At 32.4% G+C, this 20,008-nt stretch overlaps 1 protein-coding gene, 1 long non-coding RNA gene and 1 pseudogene across 4 annotated transcripts; all 3 read right to left on the bottom strand.

The window, feature by feature from the left end:
- Nucleotides 1–399: 399 nt before the first annotated feature.
- Nucleotides 400–1,786, bottom strand: LOC149904892 (uncharacterized; annotated as a pseudogene).
- Nucleotides 1,787–4,991: 3,205 nt separating this feature from the next.
- Nucleotides 4,992–19,109, bottom strand: LOC149904890 (uncharacterized). 2 transcript variants are annotated; one of them, XM_090107288.1, is made up of 10 exons: nucleotides 19,051–19,109; nucleotides 10,139–10,230; nucleotides 9,808–9,875; nucleotides 9,540–9,643; nucleotides 8,978–9,042; nucleotides 8,712–8,782; nucleotides 7,275–7,383; nucleotides 6,853–6,932; nucleotides 5,601–5,798; nucleotides 4,992–5,040 (listed from the first exon to the last, which is right to left on the bottom strand). In XM_090107288.1, exons 1-9 carry the CDS (start codon nucleotides 19,063–19,065, stop codon nucleotides 5,695–5,697), a joined length of 708 nt encoding a protein of 235 aa, XP_089963414.1. In that variant the 5' UTR covers nucleotides 19,066–19,109; the 3' UTR covers nucleotides 4,992–5,040; nucleotides 5,601–5,694. The 2 variants fall into 2 exon arrangements, with proteins under 2 accessions (XP_089963414.1, XP_089963415.1); XM_090107289.1 differs by lacking the exon at nucleotides 4,992–5,040 and having other exon boundaries at nucleotides 5,604–5,798; nucleotides 6,848–6,932.
- LOC149904891 (uncharacterized) lies at nucleotides 13,852–15,237 on the bottom strand. 2 transcript variants are annotated; one of them, XR_016457265.1, is made up of 3 exons: nucleotides 14,781–15,237; nucleotides 14,592–14,653; nucleotides 13,852–14,517 (listed from the first exon to the last, which is right to left on the bottom strand). It is a non-coding gene; the product is annotated as an uncharacterized LOC149904891 (long non-coding RNA). The 2 variants fall into 2 exon arrangements; XR_016457264.1 differs by having other exon boundaries at nucleotides 13,852–14,653.
- Nucleotides 19,110–20,008: the final 899 nt, after the last annotated feature.

The following is a 20,008-nucleotide window of genomic DNA, read 5'->3' as shown; positions in this document are numbered from 1 at the left end:
TAATCGTAATAATAATGTAAAAGCTTATTGTGTGGAATGAAAATGCGTTATAAGAAGGTTGTTTATTATGATAGGAAATTGTACTATAACAAAACTATAGGTATGTCTATTTCAAAATTTATAGTAAATCAATGAATGCTGTGTAAAAGATAAATAAAAATGTCAACTTAATAAGCAGGTAAAGTATTTTTAGGTGCAATTTTTTCTAGGATTCACCTAAAATACGATTTTATATTTGAATGATTGATTTTCTTTGAATCATGGGCAAAAATTTACATGTTATACCTTAATTTAGTTTTGAGTTAAATATCAATTAAACAGTTGCTAAGAAGTGCCTTTAAAAGTCTTAAGAAAGTTTGATTGCAAAAAGATTTTTAAAATAAAATTAAAAACATTATAAAAAAAATAATTTAATCGTCTTAAATTATGGCAAGAATAAAAATACAATCGTTAGTTAAATGCGGGCTTATCACGTAAATTCACTGTGTATCTTCCATCGTGGGTTTCCCATCGTCGACCACCACGTCAATTTCCACTTCATATGTCCCCGGTTTTGTCCGGGACGGTCTCACAACCACGCCGGGGACTCCCGGCATCCTCGACTCTTGCACATCGACTTCATTATCCGCGTCCACTGGCGCTTCAGAATAATATTCAGCGTCGGGTGGCAACCTTACCGACATCAGGCCTTGAACTCGTTGGACCAAATACTCCAAAATAGGACCGAATCGCGACAGCCCTTCTGTAGCGAGTATAGAACGCTCCGGCTCATCCTGCCGCGGCTTCAGCACGAACATATTGAAGTTCAGAGTCCTCCGCACCGGCCTGGCTGCTGCCCTCGAGAGGCAGACTATAACCAGTAAGGCGATAACGAATCGTGGAGACATGACGTCCACCCGGCGCAATGTGGGCCCTCAGACTGCGACCGCTGCGTTTTTGCCGAGCATCTAAGCTCAGGTAACGGGGCTTCAGCAAAAAGATTATAATTGCCTCAACGAGCGGACGATAATTGGCCGACACCTTTCGTTTGGAAAGCGCTATCTTAATTCGAGTGAGTCAACATAATTGCATCCCAAAACAAATTGGTCTGTCGTGGAGACACGCTAGTTTTGTTTACCTTTGCGGATTATGTTTAGCATTGTTTTGAGGAGGTCACGCTTCGCTGGACAACTCTGATAGGGAGTCGATATAAAGCTGCATTGCGATTTGAGGCTAATTTAATTCCTTATATCTGAACGGATAAGGTTCAATTTGGTGGACGAAAATTGGTGGTTATATAATTATATTTACAGCTATCAATCATGCATGATAAATGCGTATATAATGATGCAGTAACAAGGTCACGGAGCTTGTAAGGATAAATATGGTAATTGGTTTGTTTTATTGTCGGACATGATTGCGGAGATTGGCGTTAAATGGGACACTGTCGGTTTTACAAATTGGCAGAACTGCATTACTTGCATCGGTTTGTGAAAGCAGTCGATAGAAAGATATTATTTCATGCATTTTAAATTTGTTATAATTAATTGCTGGTACTGTATTTGTTATAATGTAGTAATGTTTTGGATTCACTTTCAAGAATGCATTGAATTAATTATTTGACTGGATTAAGTAATAAGAATAATATGTTTTAGTGCAAAAATTATTTTAATTGTGTTTAAGTTGATCAGTTTTTCGAAAATGTTGTTTATAATAGCTTCGACTATAAATAAATAAGGTCTCGATATGGGTTTTAAAAGATTATAGGAATTATTACCTGTTTATTTCTATTATTTGGCTTATACATAGTTGAAAATAGAGGTGATTGCAGGCAGTATTATGATATTGGGGTATTAACAAATTAAAGAGTAATGCTGAAGAATTTCCTCCAAGTGAAGAACTAAGTAAATGCCGAGCAGTGGTAAAGGTTTTAATGAAAAATGTTTAAAAACATAGAGCCTAGCTCTATGTTCTTAAACATTTACAGTTATACAAAATTTCATACAGCTAAGCTTTGTAACCATCGTTGTTGCATTGAATCCAGACCTACAGACCAGAGACCAACAAGGAAGCTTAATATATTCACAATTTATATTTACATAGCAAACAGTTTAATAGTTCCACTTCAATAATCTCATCACCAATTAATCGAATAAGTCTTAACTAGCAATTTCTATTACTGATACCAATGAATTCTCAATCATGAGCATAATTTATGCAACTACCCGCATAAAATGGTCCTTATGTCTATAGGGATACGGTCTATATTATTATTTATCAGTAAGTCAATCATGCAGGAAGATGCCCGTTAGTCACCATTTAAGGCTGTACAGAAGGTTTTATAGTAACGGTTGTCGGTCAACACGGTGTAAATATTTCAAGATAACATTTGATAACGTTTATTGAGGAAATATGGTTAATATCTGATTTATTATGAAAATAGGGTACCTTGATGTAAGGGATAACTTCCTATATCATCTTGATTAACTTTCGTGTGATAAGGACGCAATTATGCGACTCCATCTTCTTTTGAAATCAATCAACGAACATTTATGAAATTTGATCATTCGTTTGTGTACTTATTATATATGTAACTAGCTTACCGCCCGCGGCTTCGCCCGCTTTGTCTAAAACTGAATAAATTATATACTTAAACCTTCCTCTTGAATCACTCTATATATTAAAAAAAACCGCATCAAAATCCGTTGCGTAGTTTTAAAGATTTAAGCATACAAAGGGACATAGGGAAATAAGGACACAGAAAGCGACTTTGTTTTATACTATGTAGTGAGTAGTGATTGTACAAATTATGATGGATTCGAAAATGGGACAGGTTCAAAATAAACAGGTCGAATTTTCTTTTAGTTACAATAAGTAATTTTTGATACTATTCATTTCTAACAAAGTGTGTATAGGAATGACAATATAGATTATAATGCACTGTGAAACCTAATTTGAATAACCTAAAAATACCTATAGTTTTGTTAAACTCCTTTCTTCAACATATTTTACATGCAGCTCAAGCATTTATAAGATAGTTGTACAAATTGTTAGGTGGTATAGACATTGTTATATACGATAAGACCTAAGTGAGATGCAATAAGATAGTAACTGGTAGGGACCGGATCGTTTGCTTTCTATTTTAGGCTTTTTGTTAACGTTGGGTTTTGTAAAAAGTAAATGTTTTTATGGGAGGAAAAGTAAACATTACATACGCATATATTGGAATTTGTTAATTAATTTATTTATATTAAACTAGCGGTCCGCCCCGGCTTCGTCCGTGGTACCTAGATGTTTACGTTTTTTTCATAAGAACCATCCTCGTACTTCAAGGAATAGATTCCACAGTGCACGCGATGACAGAATTTTTATTAAGGAAATAAATACATTATTGCATTTTTGGTAAGGATCTCTAATTTTTTGGAAAATGCAATATAGCACAGACAATAGATCCAATATAGCCTATGTTCAATGTTGCTTAGTGAAGATGCAGCTTTCTAATGGTGAAAGAATTTTTGAAATCGGTCCAGTAGTTTATGCGTGAAAACCTATACATACATACAAACTTTTCCTCTTTATAATAGTATAGATAATAGATGAACATAACATAGGTAGCATTGCATTTATAAATGTTTAAATTGTTAAGAAATTATCGTGTGAATGTGATGCAGATCTTTTCCAAAAAATGCATTTTTTTTTAATTTGTGTAGTCATTAGTTTTTGAACGTATACATATTCTTTACTTATAAAAATCTGACTTAACTCCGATCAATAAAATATAAGAAATTATAATTATAGGTACTCCGCGATTGCAAAACTAATCCAAATAAAATGTTAACGTTTAAAGGGTTGTAAGAGAAAAAACTCTGAAGAAGATTTTAGTATTTTTGACCTAAGAGTCACACAATGAATATGTTAGCTGATATAAACTCATCTTGTACAATCCGCCTAATATATCTGAAGGTTAGTCTAGCAGTTATTTAGATTGTGTCGGGTGCATTGCACTTCGAAGATTAGAAGCCAGGTTTATCATTTTTTATATTTTGAAAGATATATAATATCATGCATGAATGTGTTGGATATTGGTGTGAAAAATATTTGAAAAAAATAATGTCTGGAGTAAAGAAAAGTGAAAAAGTGCATATTTTAATTTGTCACTTTTTCAATAAGTTTATATTTATTATTGGAACGAAGGCTAGACGGAAAAAATTGAGACGAAAAGTTGTAACGACACTTTTTGCTATAGTTGTAAGCCGTGCACTTGTTCCTCTGTCTGTGTCTCTCTAACTTAAAACTTCATTCCATCCGATCCATCCCTTGACACCCCTCAATTTTTTTTATCCATCCAATCCATACTAATATTATAAATGCGAAAGTAACTCTGTCTGTCTGTTACTCAATCACGCCTAAACTACTGAACCAATTTTCATAAAATTTGGTATGGAGATATTTTGATACCCAAGAAAGGATATAGGATAGATTTAATCCCGGAAATCCTATGGGAACGGGTTTTTCTTTGAAAACGCGGGCGAAGCCGCGGGAGGAAAGCTAGTACATAATATATTTCTGCATGAAGTCAGTCACTTGTATGAAAGTAAATTTAATTCTGTATAAAAGCTGTTTAGATTAAATTGCTATAAAAAGATGATAGTTTGATAGCCAATTAATGTAATTTTCAACTTTGTTTCTTACTAGTTTTCTGTTCAAACAACTTTCAGAACTTGTGGTAGAATTTACTGATAAAGAATCTTTAAAGTTAATTAGACAATATAATATAAAACCATATAAGTTCGAATATTTTGTATTTCTTATAAAAAATCACTTAGGTTTAATACCAAGAGGGGAAAGTGTTTCTAATATTTTTAGCTGACTGTATTCACTGCAAATTGGTTTAAATTTTAAGAGAAAATTATTTTTTTTTTACGTATTATTGTAAATCTTTCCAGTAATAAAGGGGGTGAGAAAATAAAACAATTTATAATTATAAAAATACTGTTTATTTAATTAGGTACCCTTGCAGTTCAAAAACAAAATGGATCGAATTTCGCAAAATAAACCAAATGGTCCGGGAGCCAGCAGCAGATTTTATGACCAAGTTCCTCTCAAGCGGTAATTAGTAAAATGCATCAAAGTATAGTATTATGAAGCCTCGTGAACGTCAGCTGGAGCTCGGTTGGGGGGAAGAGCGGTTGTAGCCTCCCGTATCAGCTGACGGTTTTTCCACCAAGATACAGCCAGCTGACATATATATTTATCCACAGTTACATATAAGCTATCATCAGGTAAATTTTTGTTTGAGAGGAAATAACGGAAAATAAATTTTTCTTTAAATTTAACTTTCATGTTCGAGACACCAGCTGACGTATAATACACCATGTTGTAACCAGCTGACTATTTTTTTTCGTTGAGATATTGGGTTAGCTACAATTTGACAAATTTTTAGCTGAGAGGAAATGAATGAATAAATGTATTTTTTTTCCTATGTGCGTGGGAGGCACCCCCCCAACCGAGCGCCAGCTGACGTTCACGAGGCTTTATAATACTATACTCTCATGCGTCTGACGAATTATCTCTTGAGAGGAAATAGTTAACCAAATTTGCACCTGGCTCCCTAACCAAAAATTCTGTTTAGTTCGTGGCAAAGGTTTGAAACTTACAAAAATATTTTTTTGAAGGCTTCAAAATCTTAAATTATGCATTATAAATATTACTACTTCAATTTCTTTGATTTTTCAATGGTCGAACGTTACTAGAGTCGACATTTTCTTTCTGTTCCGCATTCACTTGCTTGGCCGATTTTTGCTCTGAATTTGATTGCTCTGAAAATAAACAGTACCTATATTATAATAATTGATTAATAAATGGTAGATAGCAATTCTATTTTAATGATATCAATATAGAGAAAGTAGAGTTACATTATAAAGAAGTAAAGTTTTTAATTTTGCTAAGAATTATGGGGTCAATATATAACCCCCTCCGCCTAAAAATATAATACGATTAGAGTGCGATATCATTACCGAGGAATATAGGTTTTTTTATCCAGATTTTCTGACGGTATAGTATTAGTCAGAAAATCTGGATAAAAAAAAGCATTGTACCTACTTGTCGCTAATAAAGCAAGAAGTACAATGCGGTTTTAATATTATCTAGGTTACTTTTAAAATAGAAATTAATATCTTACAAAGAACAAACTGACAAGCTAAAATTACACTAGAATATTATTATAGTAACAATTTTATTCCTTTACATTTTATGAGCTGAATACTCGTTACATTCAATCAGATATGCAATTTGCCAAGGGGCTATAATTAAAGACTTTTTCTTATTTGACGTCTCAAAGCTTCTTGCTTGCTATAACATCATCCCGCAGGGTTTCCCTGCAAATAGTTACTGAGATATTTTCCTTATAGATGACACTAATTAAGTGCTATTCTCGTAAATTATATATAGTTGCTTGTAAATGTGTTTAAGTGATTTCTGTGAAACATACTTCATTTAAAATGTTTAATTTGTGCTTCTGTGAGCAAAATGCATGTTACGATAAACCATATATTTTATGGAGAGAGTATTTGGAATTTTGCAGGTAATAATTGTATGTGTATGTTTGAACTGTAAGAATATAAATCTCAGATTTTTTAATTTTTTGCTCTCGTAAAAACGTATCTTAACTTTATTTTTAAGACTGAAACAATTTGCCATACATTTATTTAGTGTTCCTCTAGTTATTGTATTATTAGAAAAAAAATATGCTTTTACCAATTTTTTAATGTAGAGATTTAACATAATATTCAGGACGAATACACATTTATAATACTTTTGAATTATACTTATACTATTGTTCATTATAACGTCTAAAGTAACAGCTTACCTTACCATTAGCTTTTTCTTCAGGCTCTATTTGAGGTTGATGTTGTAGAACTAACTGGTTCAAACTGTACCCCGCATGAATTGGTCTGAAATTATTGTCATTATTATTGTATAAATTGTATAATATTATTTGATATAATCTTCGGAAGTACCGATCGGATCTTCGATTGTTCGTAGCGGTAATCTACTGATCAGAAAATGAATGTTTTTTTTACTACCAGAAAGCTAAATTATTCAGGAAGGGCATACGAAGCAAAGGCAACCGACCACTTTAATAATAATAATCAATGATAAATATCAGTTTATTTAAGGATTAAAACTAGAGGTCTTTATATGTATTAATCTCGTAATGTTAAAACATAGTATAAATTCAACATAAACTTAGGCTATACTCTTAAGTTTTAAAATAAAATAAAAAAGTAACTTACTGGTAAGGATTTTGATACACAAACGGGTAGGGAGCGACTTGGGCACCAAATGCGTTAGGGTTCTGCAGCGGCCGGCCGGAATGATCCACTAGGATTGAGTTTTGGTAACCTGTGGAGTTAATCGAATTTAATTACTGCAATGTCCATAATCAATATTATTTTTATAAACGTTTAATATCATATCATTTACGATTTATCGTAGTTACAATAAATTAATATAATGAACTAGCGGTCCGCCCCGGCTTCGCCCGTGGTACTTATTTACGTTTTCTCTACATAAAAACCATCCTCGTACTTCAACGAATATAATAAAAAAAGAATTATCGAAATCGGTTCAGCCGTTCTCGAGTTATGCGCTTACCAACATATTTTGCGATTCATTTTTATATATGTTATTACGGCTAAAGGTAGGTGAGAACATAAACTTAAGATTAGCCGGCTAAACTTAGGTTTATTTTCGACGAGGTGTTAATGTTAGTTTGTTCTATCTTTAGCCGGCTAAACTTAAGTGTAACCGCAGGCCCGTGGCTAAAAATGTCGGGGTGGGTAGATTTGGTTACTATAATACATGTAAGGAACAGGGCGAGTGTTTTCTGGCACTTCGCCGGCTGCTGCCGCAGCACGCTCGCTGCGCTCGCTCGGCTCGTGCGGGTCTTAAGAGTTCTAACCTAACCTAACCTAGCCACCAGCTTTCTGCCCTGAGTCGGGGTGGGTAGATTTGGTTACTATAATACATGTAAGGAACAGGGCGAGTGTTTTCTGGCACTGTGCGGGCCCCTCAAGCCCTCCACCGGCCCGGCGCTAACCAAATCTACCCACCCCGACATTTTTAGCCACGGGCCTGTGGTTACACTTAAGTTTAGCCGGCTAAAGATAGAACAAACTAACATTAACACCTCGTCGAAAATAAACCTAAGTTTAGCCGGCTAATCTTAAGTTTATGTTCTCACCTACCTTTAGCCGTGACATATATAATACTAGCAGTCCGCCCCGGCTTCGCCCGTGGTACATATTTACGTTTTCTCTACGTAAGAACCATCCTCGTACTTCAAGGAATATAATAAAAAAAGAATTAACGAAATCGGTTCAGCCGTTCTCAAGTTATGCGCTTACCAACACAATTTGGGATTCATTTTTATATATAAGATTTCTGTGTATCGATGTTTTGTTAATAGTTTGTTATTGTGTAGAGAATAAGTAATTTTATGGACACAGACAGTCTAAGATTAAAACTAACTAAGCTTACAACTTTGGAATAACAGACACTGTTCAATGAAAATTTCCCTAATCACAGAATTCACAGTATGATGTAGGTCACGTTGCTTGCTGGGAAAGCTTGTCGGACTGTCGGTGTCATTTAATATCATGACTGAATCATAAATATTTTATATTAATAAAAAGCGAACAGAAAATAAATTAGATTTATGTCATAATTACCAGTATAGCCAGGGTTTTGTACAGGCATTTGTGAAAGGATGTAAAGAGGTCGGTAATTCACACCACCGGGCCTGTAAAATATAAATGAATTTATTGTTAAATTACGGTGCAATTATTTCTGGATTCAAGTTTTGGGAGTTAGTTCAATATGTACAGGGAAATATCCAACAAAATCTTGTTATCTAGAGAGTTTCATTAACTTTACAGAATTGAGAATTAGTTAGGACAATACTATCGAAAGAAAATTATTAAATAAATGTACCTACCCTTGCATCAAGATGTAAACTTTTTGGCCCGGTAACAATCCGGGAATAGTGGGATACACAGGTTGCTGAAAAAATTGAGAACATTTTATAAGTTTACGAAAATGTAATAGCAAAATTGTAGAAGAGAAACAACATAGTAATTTTTCATATAGGCGCTAAAAATTGATGTTCATTAAGATCGTATAAAAATAAGCGATTGCTTTAGTAATTATACATATTACTTGTGCACTATTCAATGCAAAAAAGTGTCTGATGTATTTAAAATGTATCTATTATATTAAAGTATTATAGAAATTGTTGTGTATTGTATAGGGGAAGTACGTACAAAATGACAGGGTGTTACCTACCTACAGCTGTTGTTTGTTGCAATTTTCAAATTATAACGGTTAATATTGTATACCAAAATCTGCAGATCATTTGAACAACACGCTTATCTAGCTTCAAATTTTGAAACTGTAGTTGATAATTTTTATAATTAAGACATACTATCATTAAAACATTAGTTTTTAATTTAAGTTATTTTTATCACTGAGACATTAATAACGTTGTTCTTAGTATTTACCTGCTGTGGTGGTTGCTGAGGTTGTTGTACACCAGGTACTAACTCTACTTCTGTATTTGGATCTAGATTTTCTAGTCTTGATGACGTCTCGCTATTTTCATTCGCTGTAAAAGAAAAAATAACGTGTTATATTACTGTAAGGGCTTGATTGATTATTATTTTTACGCTGTAGAAGTGGGATGCCTAGTTACTTATCTTAAGCATATAGTTAAAAAAAATATAATGTAGTTTTTATATCGATTTGGAAATGAAATAAAATTATAATTACCTTCTTTCTGTTGTTGACTGTAGTAATTAACTGCTCCTGGGTTATTTGCACTTAAATAATATTCCAGTCTGAAAAAAATCACATTTTTACATTCACAAATTCACAAATAAGAGCAAGTATGAACACACTTGTCAGAAGTGAAACTTCTTTGGCAAGATTCAAATTTCAAAGGTTCTAAAATCGTCGCCTTACTCCGTGATCGGTACTCGGTATTGCCCTGACGCGAGCTTAAAATTATAGTCTCAACGCGCCTAAAGAAGTTTCACTTAAAAAAATGTTGGAAATGGAAAAACTGTTTTAAAGTCTTCTCTATTAAAGACAAACAACTTACGGAATAGCTTGTTGCAGTGACGCATGTGTCTGCGCATTATAATACTGCTGCGGCGGTGCGGCGCCGACTGCGCAAATTGCTGCAAATACAAACTGAAAAAAAATTGTATTATTTTTATTATTTTACGATGCATAGCTGATCCATATTGTATTAAATGGTTTTGTGTTTACTATTTAAAGGGTAACTCAAAATCATAGAATTATAAATTTAATTTTACTTATAAGATAACAGCTGTGCCACGCATGTTGTTTTGGTACATATTAGCTACATCACTGCTAAGTACAATCAAAATCAGTTCAGTGTCGTTTGCGTGAAAAAGGCACAAACATATACATAAATTCATCCATCATCACAAACGTTCTCGTTTATAATATCAGTAAATTATAAATAATGTTTATCGTTGACTTATTGATAACCAGTAAATTAAAGGCATATAAATAGACTCTATCTACTCTATCTTATAAATATAATTTAGATTTTTAAGCAATAAGATGTCCTCACTCTATACCACTTTACAAACCGAAAAATAGATCATTAATACACCGATTTATATTCTAAAACCAAGTCTAAAACTCATGTATTTACGTTCTTACTTAATCTGCGGTATTACGTATGCACAAAGGGCTAAAACGTTTGACAGAATTTATGTCTCAGAGACTGTCTAACGTCCCAATAGATTTCGTTGTCTAATTATGATTCAAGATAGTCACCATCCTTCGATATAGAGGCCAGATGGCCGGAAAACTCTTACGACACGAGGTGTTAAGTGTATTGCGAATTTTGATAGACTTTAAATTACAGGAAACATGAAAGATTTCAAATTTTGGGAGAGATTAGACGTAGTTGCTTTTGCGAGTGTAATGTCTTTTTCGATTTGAAATCTTAAGCCGGCTACACCGCGGCAGGTACGTACCTGCCGCGGGGGCGATATTGGAACAATCTCGGTTGCACGGCAGTCGAAGCAATTTCAGCTGTTCTCTAAATTGCCCCTGCTTGACTATACACATCACAATTAAGGAGCCTATTAAGGGTGCAATTTCAATATTGCTCCTGCTGCAGGTAGGTGATTAGCCGGTTTTAAATGTAGTGAATTGTAGTCAAATTTGTGATGAATGGGTCGGCGCAAACGTGCCACCGACCACAGCCACTGGTGGCCAGGTACATATTAATTTGTTTTGTGGTTGTAACTTTGAGGCTTCGATAAGTTGATAGAGCTATCTAATTTGGGAAAAATTGCAGTTAGCTTGCTTTTCTTCAATAAAATGGAGAACTTCGAATGACCGCTCAATATTGATAAAATTATTAACATTCCGACACATTTCGTTATTTCGTTGAATAATTTTGGATTTCTCATGCAACAAGTATCACTGAATTATAATATTTGTGGTGTTTGTTAATAATTGCAATATTAATCCTCTTGGATTATTTTATTTTTATTTGTTAGTAAATTAAGTGTAGTATAAATTGTTTTCTAATTAATTTAAAAATATTTTTAAAGGAAGTCTAGTTTGGTTTGGATTTATATCCTTATATCCAACTTATCTTTCAAGATCTAACCATTGATTTTTTTTATAATATCAGGAGACGTCTATACTGTAATTATATATTTAATTATATTATGTTATATAATATAATTGTGAATATTAATTATTAAAATACTATTTGCATTAGTCATTACACATATCCTAAAAAGATCCGGAAATGCATGCAGACACTGTATTCTTGGCTATAGCACACATACCAACGTCTTTATAAAGCTATTATCAGCCATATCTTATCGATGATACAACAAATTAACATAGCCATTCTTAATTTAGTTGAATACGTAATAGAGAATATATTTGCAATAATTATTCGTTGTTTACCTAATTACTATACCGATGACAAGAACTCATTCAGAATGGAATCAATGTGATTCGATCAATTAAATCAGTAAATACCTGAATTTGTGAGTTGGTATGTTTGTTCATCCGTTTTAACTATATAAGGAACCAAGATACAAAAATGTTTCATTGTTTAGTATTTGTACTTGTTATCTAATAATTATAGTCTTAATAAATGCTTCTAAACGAGTTGTAAAGAAAAATATTATTTTAAATGTACGAAACATTTACACACATAACTTCTTATTCTTATTCTTATCTTTTACATTAACATACAAGCTGATGTAAAGGAAAATCTTATTATTTTTTTAAATGTTAATATCCATTTCACAGATCATATGATTTATTTAAATTTTGTTCAACACATTCGGTAATTTCGGAAGGAAGTTCTACTAAAACACCATTAGTATTAAAACATCGTAGGACCTTAACCTACATTCGTGTCACTGATCGTAAATGAAGACGTGTGACATAATGTTTTATAGTGAAGCATATTATTTAGTTACATTATGATTTGAACTGCTTTTCGAATCGATGAAGAGTTCAAGAAGTGTGCCTGATTTAGTAAAAGCTCATTATCACACTGTTTGTATGCATTTCCTGAGAACATTTACTATGGTAGTGTTTATTTTTTTTTACACCATATGAAAGTAGAGATTTCAATGAATAAAAGGCACCCCAAGTTTTTGAAAAAAGCTGATATTTTGACGGGTGACTTTTCGATTGAAAATTAGGTTGTTTTTTTGGTATTAATTCAAAATAAGGCGAAAAAATAAATATTTTCAATCAAATAAATTACAGTGTATTTGGGACATAATAAAGTAAGTTTCCACCAAATTTCGTAGAAAAAAAATAAATTTTGAAGTAGATAGAAATAAAAGACCAAAAACTTGGTTTTTTGAATTTTTCACCTAAATTTTGAGGTTATGTGAAAAAATTGTGAATGCAAAAGTTGTAGAACTTTTAATTACCTACAACTTTGCCATTGAACTTTTTTCTATAGGACTTGTAGTTTTGTCGGAAATCGAGAGAAACCATTTTTTTCTCTTAAGACGATACACAAAAAAAAATCCACTGCTTGGCGGGCGGAGTCTAAAAGCTCGCTATCGCGAACGCGGGTGTGCGCGAAGTCATTCTTGCAAACTCGCCGCGCTGCCGCTGGCCGACTCGGGACAAACATGTATGGAGTCGTCATACAGTTATAATATTGTTATACATTTATTTAATTGTTGATTTATTGGTTTTATTTTCTCGCTTATAAACAAATAATCTTTTTTTTAACAACTACTTAGACATTATTAATAGGTAATTATTATTATTTCGTAATGTTTACTTTATTACAAAATAATACAGGTTATAAATAATCTTTAAAATAACAAAAAATATTGTTACTCTGAAAAAATGAAATGGTACTCAATACCGCGGACTACTGAATTGATTTAGATAGAATTTGATGCTGACGTAGATATTACATCATGCCCAGAAATGAAAGGTAATATTTCTGAAAGAAGTTATAAACCCTAATTCTTCTCAGTCAAAGTCAAGAGTGGAAGATATCACTAATACAGTAAAACTGATGCGAAACTTTGGATGTTAATTTGTATATTTTTTTGTTAGTTGTTACTTAATCACGTCAAGACTACATTACCAATTTTGATAAAATATAGCTAATTGCCTGGATTTACACATAGGATACTTTTTATCCGAACTGAACACTTCTGTGGGAAAAAAACAGGATTCACGATATAACCTAATTCCACGCGGGCAAAGCCGCGGTTGGAATGATATTTTTTAAATAAAAAAATTGTTTTTAAAAAAACACAAAATATATTGACGCATGTATTTATTTTTTGCACTCTATTATAATTGTAATTATTCATTACAAATAATCAAAATAAAATAGCCAGAACAAAGTTAGGCCCTGGTAGGGTAGGTAGGCAGGTACAGCAATGTGAGACGAACACTGGCTTATTTATACCAATAATAATGTATTATAAACATTAAATTAAGTTTACAACAAAAATACATAATATTAGCTAATGTGAAAACTAATCAACCAATCATCCCACAACAATGAAATGTGCACACAAATATTCATCCAAATCGGTTCATGTGATTAGGAGGAGTGACTGCAGCGCCATCTTCCGGGCCCAATTGTGTTTCCAGATCACCCAGGAACTCAATTTAATATATGTACTTACACAAAATTTTTCGAAATGAAAACTCACATTACTATGTAAATATGAATATAAACCTGTTTTAGTACTAAGCAATTTCCCGCACAGGTGTAGTAAGTATAAATGAAATAAATATCAACATCAAATTCTTTATACAACATACTTATCTACCACCTACTAAGAAATGTAATTCTTGAAATTTTTTCGTATTTTTTTAAATATAATACTACTCCAATGAGCTCCTGTTCCATATTACATCCGCCATACTTCCACTAAGTTCACCATGATTTTTTATTTCTTTGCACTTTGTTGCTTTTTGCTAAAAATGGAATCATGCGATAAAACCAGTAGAGCGTTGATAACATACATTTTTGACTGAATAAAGGTACTTACGAAGGAGTGGGTTCACATTGTGAACAATCAGTGGGTTTATTTTCCTTCTGGATTCCGGATTTCTGAAAAGATTATCTATGCTATAAATGAAAAAAATCTTACACATTCGTTATGTACTTAAAACAGGGGTACATATCAAACATCGTCTATAATACAATTATCATCAAATTTAAAATAAAACCAACTTACTTAATTAATTTGTTCCAATTGTAAGCATTCTTTTTCCTCCAACCTTTATGTTTCTTCTTCTTATTTTCTTTATTGTCCCCATTTGTCTCATTTTGTCTTATTGTGTTGTCACCCTTTTTTACGATGGCGCGAGCGACACAAGTTCCCCGTGTGACGGCCGTAGCGGGAATGACTCGTGCAGCGATCGGGGTAGGAAGATACAGGGCGGCTCTCGCTATATTGGCTGGTCGCGCGCTAATTTCAAGTATTTCTTGTTTATTTCAAAACCATCGCATATTTCAAAATTCTAAATCGGTAGACGTATAGGTTGTATGTTTTATAGTTAATATCCAAAAAGTCGTAACTTTACGTTTGTTATTTTGAAGATGCCAGAGATTAAAAAAAAAATAACAATGAGAACTTTGTATTTTTTTTCTATCGAGAAAATATCATGGAATCATGTTTCTAAAACGGTAGACGTATTGTGTTACTATTGAACTTTCTTGTCAAGAATTTTCATCACGACAACTTTAATAATATAAAAATTACGAAGGTTTAAAAAGGGCCGTAAATGTTAGAAAAATTAATTCATCACCTTAAAAACTCCCCCCTCCCGCTTCCCGAACTCGGATTGACCGTAATTTATTTTTCCTTACATTTTTATCATATTCCCCTCCTTTTCTAATGGGTTTCATCCGACTGCGATTTTTTTTATCTTTTCATTATTTTCAAAGGCTTCTACCCCAGTCTATACAATTAGGAACTCGCAAAAATCCAAAATGAATAGGAAAATAAAATAACTATAATTCTTTAAACTTCGTTAAAAAGAACAAAATATAATTAAAAAATACCTATATCGAATTACAAATCCAGAGAACATATTCAAACACATTTTGGAATTCTTAAGGCTTAATTATTTTAAATTACATTTAAAAATCTAGATCAAAAACAAACAATGCAATATGTAACTTCTTTTCTTGACAACAGGTACCTAATGAGATCGTTGAACCTAGTACATAATATTCATCCTTGCATGCTTAGTTTTAAAAATAGATACGTGGTCATGACCAACGAGATTTTTTGAATGTGTAACATTACAAAAAATGGTTCTTAACGGTAACAATCTATTTAATAGACACAACACGTAACAAATTCCTGTAACTGGAGTTAAAGATTATCAGTATTAACATTTTATTTGCGTTCTTTTTGTTGATATAGTTCGTTATTATATATTAGTTAAATTAATCTTTACAACACCTATACTTATGCGAAATGCGAATATTCTTAGTGAAATATCATCTAAGCTTTTTAATGTCGTTTCACTTTGTAAGAACCTTCCTCATTATTGAAGTCAGTTAAGTACAAATAGCAAAAACATGAATAAATTTTTTGTAGTGTCCCTGTGAGCCCAGGAGGGCTTCTACACTTAACCATGAATGGTTTCTTATGATTCTGTTATCGAAATTTATTGATTACTTTCCGCCCGCGGCTTCGCCCGCTTTGTCTAAAACCTAATAAATTATATATTAAAACCTTCCTCTTGAAGCACTCTATCTATTACAAAAAACGGGACATAGGGACAGAAAAAGCGACTTTGTTTTATACTATGTAGTGAAGATGTTACCTTAGAAACCTTAACGTTAAAACGTAAGATGATCCACAAAAATTTATTAAGTACATAACGTACTGGAAGAGCAACGAACTCAAACTTCAACAAACAGTGTCAGCTTAGTAAAAGCAACAAATTTCTCAACGTTTAAGCAACAAAGGGATGATTTAGGCCACTTGCATTAAGAAGCAACGACGCGAATCATCACATGTCAACTATAATTATAGCGATTCCATAGTTGTCTGATGTAAGAGTTATTCTACGGTTGCTTGGCTACGCGTGAAGGAAATACTGAGGAGTTTACAAAGGCTTTAAATAAATAACATGTTAAGCTATTGCATAGCTTCTATCGCGGGCCTTGAGCGCGGGGACCGAATCCAGAAATTCCGTAACGAAAAAACCTCACGCTCCCCACTCCGACGGGCGCGGAGGTGTGGCTTGAAGGCATAGCATGCAATAGCTTTACCGCGGCAGTCCCCGAGTGCCACACGTCTTTTTTTTAATAAATTAACGACTGGGTCCGTATTAAGAAAAGCTCAAAAGCTCCTCGGGGCCCGAACAGAAGAAGAAAATACTTTTCTAGGACTAGGTTTCTATACTACAATATTTCTTTGGTTTCATCTGTCATGTGATAAGTCAATAATTATTTGTTTATTGCATTAATTAATATTAAAGAAGTATATTATGTATAACAATAAAAATCAAGATAGGTATTAACAAGCTGATAATTAATGTACTTCATATGTATTTTTTATGAATTTGTCATATTTCATAGTAAACTTTGCAATCACTTGCAATGCAAATTTTCTCTGCAAAAGATAGTGACAAATGACTTACTTAATAAATTAATTTCATCGTCACGCGCTGCTCTACATAACATCAAAAATGGGATAATTCCTAACAAAATTTTGATCTAAAAAATCTTGTAATTTTCAAGGGGAGCCATACCAAGAACACTAGTAGTTTTTTATTTCACAATATAGATTAGATCGGACTATTTTGTTCCGTCGTCACATTAAAGTTGTAAACAAAAAGATGGCGTGAGAAGATATAACTTAGGAAGTGTTGATCTGATAAGAATTACTAAACTTGTTGATTTTTATAACAATAAAGAATGTTTTAGAATAATTTGTGTTTCTCGGTGTTAGGTAAGTGTTGTAAACTGAAGGTTGTAAGGTTTTGAGTTCAAAGGCATCGGACGGGAATCACAGAAATAGATTTTACAACTTATTGTTGTTAATCTTCTTATATATAAAAATGAATCGCAAAATGTGTTGGTAAGCGCATAACTCGAGAACGGCTGAACCGATTTCGATAATTCTTTTTTTATTATATTCCTTGAAGTATGAGGATGGTTTTTATGTAGAGAAAACGTAAATATGTACCACGGGCGAAGCCGGGGCGGACCGCTAGTAAATAAATAATTATTGTTTAATGTAGTATTATGTAAGGGACCTAATGATTAAATAAAAATCAGAATCTTTACCAGCACATCCAAACTAATTAAACTTGCATTGATACTAGGTTTGGTCATATTGCACTCGTAAAAAGTGCTGAAAAATTGTAGTAACCGTAAACCTAAGCCGTAAAATTATAAGATAAGGAACCGAGACTAATAAGATCAAAAGATAATTATGACCAATGAAAGCATTAATGAAAGTCATGAATGTCAAAATCTTCTTCAAGCTGAAGACATTAAAAAACACAGAAATGCTTTTAGAAAATATACACAGACACAAAGCTAGACCGAATTGGTAACACTAGATGAACACTAGTAGATGATTATGATGTAATTTTTTTTACGTGATAGTTTAAAAACAACATGACCCTTAAACGGTGCATTTAGATCAAACGAACATAGAGCTAGAGCAAAGATTTCTTTCGTGATCTGTGTAAACGAAAATTCGAAATTCGAATTCAGTATTATTCAGTTTTAGAATTAGAATGCGCATTTAGCATTCGCTCGTTTGATGTTAATGCACCGTTATAGATGCTGTTTTTTATTAATTAAATAATCATAACATAAATAATGACTATAGGTTTACGTATCTACTGTTTCCACATAGGTTTGCTGAAAAAGAACAATATTTTAATGATTCATGCACATAAAACTTTATAATACTTCTTAGCGGTTTTGGAAGCTTGAGTTTTTGGGTTGAATAATTTCAGTTACAGAAATGAGAAAAGACACAATTATTATTAGGTAATGTATCTACATATTTATAAATTATAATTTTTGAAATTAGAAAGAAACTTACGGAAATATTGTTTTATTATTATTTGAATATATTCTACGTATTTAGCATGTATATTTAGGAGTTAAATATTGTTTTGCGAGTAAGGGGCGATTTTTCAATGCTTGGATAAAACTTATCCGTCCAATAAAGTATTACACGATAATATTAAAATGTCACGTAAACTGTCAAATACGGGCAATTAGAATACGTTTTTAAAATGGTAGTTTTATACATTATTCGACGAATAAGTTTTATCCAAGCATTGAAAAATCGGCCCTAAGTAAATTAAATAAAATCAAACTGATAAATTGCGATATTTCAAATTCAAATGTTTTTGAATAAAAGTTGACCAAATAAAAATAGTTTTTTTTTTAAAGAAAAATAATTACTCCAATTTCCAAAACCAATTTCAAACTAAATATAACTTAATAAACACTTAACTTACAAGTAACACAGCCATTATCGCACACACACAGTTGACAGCTATGTGCCGCGAGCGCTGTCGTCCGCCTTATATGCTTACCGGCGCACGCGCACGCTTTTCCTACTCAACACCGTGGGTAAAAGATTTCATATTTTCGTTAATTTTTCTTTGGTTTTCATACGCAGGCGTAGTTGGCAAGGTTTTGTTTGGCGTTTTTCATAAATGTAGAGATAGATAGTTTAAATCTATACTAATATTATAAAGGTGATGAGTTTGTTTGTTTGTTTGAACGCGCTTATCTCGGGAACTACTGGTCCGATTTGAAAAATTCTTTCGATGTTAGATAGCTAATTTATCGAGGAAGGCTATAGGTTATATGTATATCATCTCCCTAAGACCAATAGGAGCTGAGAACTGCGGGTAAAACCGCGGAGCACAGCTAGTATTATTATAAAATTTATAACAATTTACAATGCATGCATTCAGTGTAAAGGCGGCCAAAATAAGTTTAATTTATTCAGACAGATATATTTACTTAGGTTTGAAATATTCAACAGATATAAAACAACAATGAACATTGAACATAATATTATCCAGTTTTGTATTTCACAAATCAGAAGCTTTTCCAGGAATCAATGAAAAATTAAATTTATATTTCTTACTATATAATAAAATTAATCTCGTCAGAACATAGAAATTTTATGAGTGTGTTATATTTAATTTATAGTCAATATAATTAATTAATGAATGTTTATTCTTTACTGCGCTCTGTAGAGCAGATTGTTAGATTTGCATTCATTTTGATTAAAATTGTAAACTTTTGTGTATTCGGAAGTTTCATGCACATGTGCTCTTTTTCAATAATAATATTATATAATTTAAATAATTTGGAAAATCAAAAAGTGCACGCCTCATAATTTTTTTTTAATTAATATTTATTAATTATTATTTTTGTTTATTTAATAACAATTAAACCACA

Source organism: Colias eurytheme, chromosome 11 (genome assembly GCF_061535395.1).
Source record: "Colias eurytheme isolate Ceu_HAF_F1 chromosome 11, ilColEury1 Martin Lab GWU primary, whole genome shotgun sequence".
Taxonomy (NCBI): Eukaryota; Metazoa; Arthropoda; class Insecta; order Lepidoptera; family Pieridae; genus Colias; species Colias eurytheme.
This window is presented reverse-complemented; position numbering and strand designations above follow the sequence as displayed.

Excerpts from the sequence above, each read along its gene's own strand:
- LOC149904890 (XM_090107288.1), bottom strand. Across the intron at positions 9,644-9,807 it reads CAGTCAACAACAGAAAGAAG|CGAATGAAAATAGCGAGACG; the intron begins GTAATTATAATT and ends TTTCTTTTACAG. Across the intron at positions 5,799-6,852 it reads GCCTGAAGAAAAAGCTAATG|AGCAATCAAATTCAGAGCAA; the intron begins GTAAGGTAAGCT and ends GTTTATTTTCAG.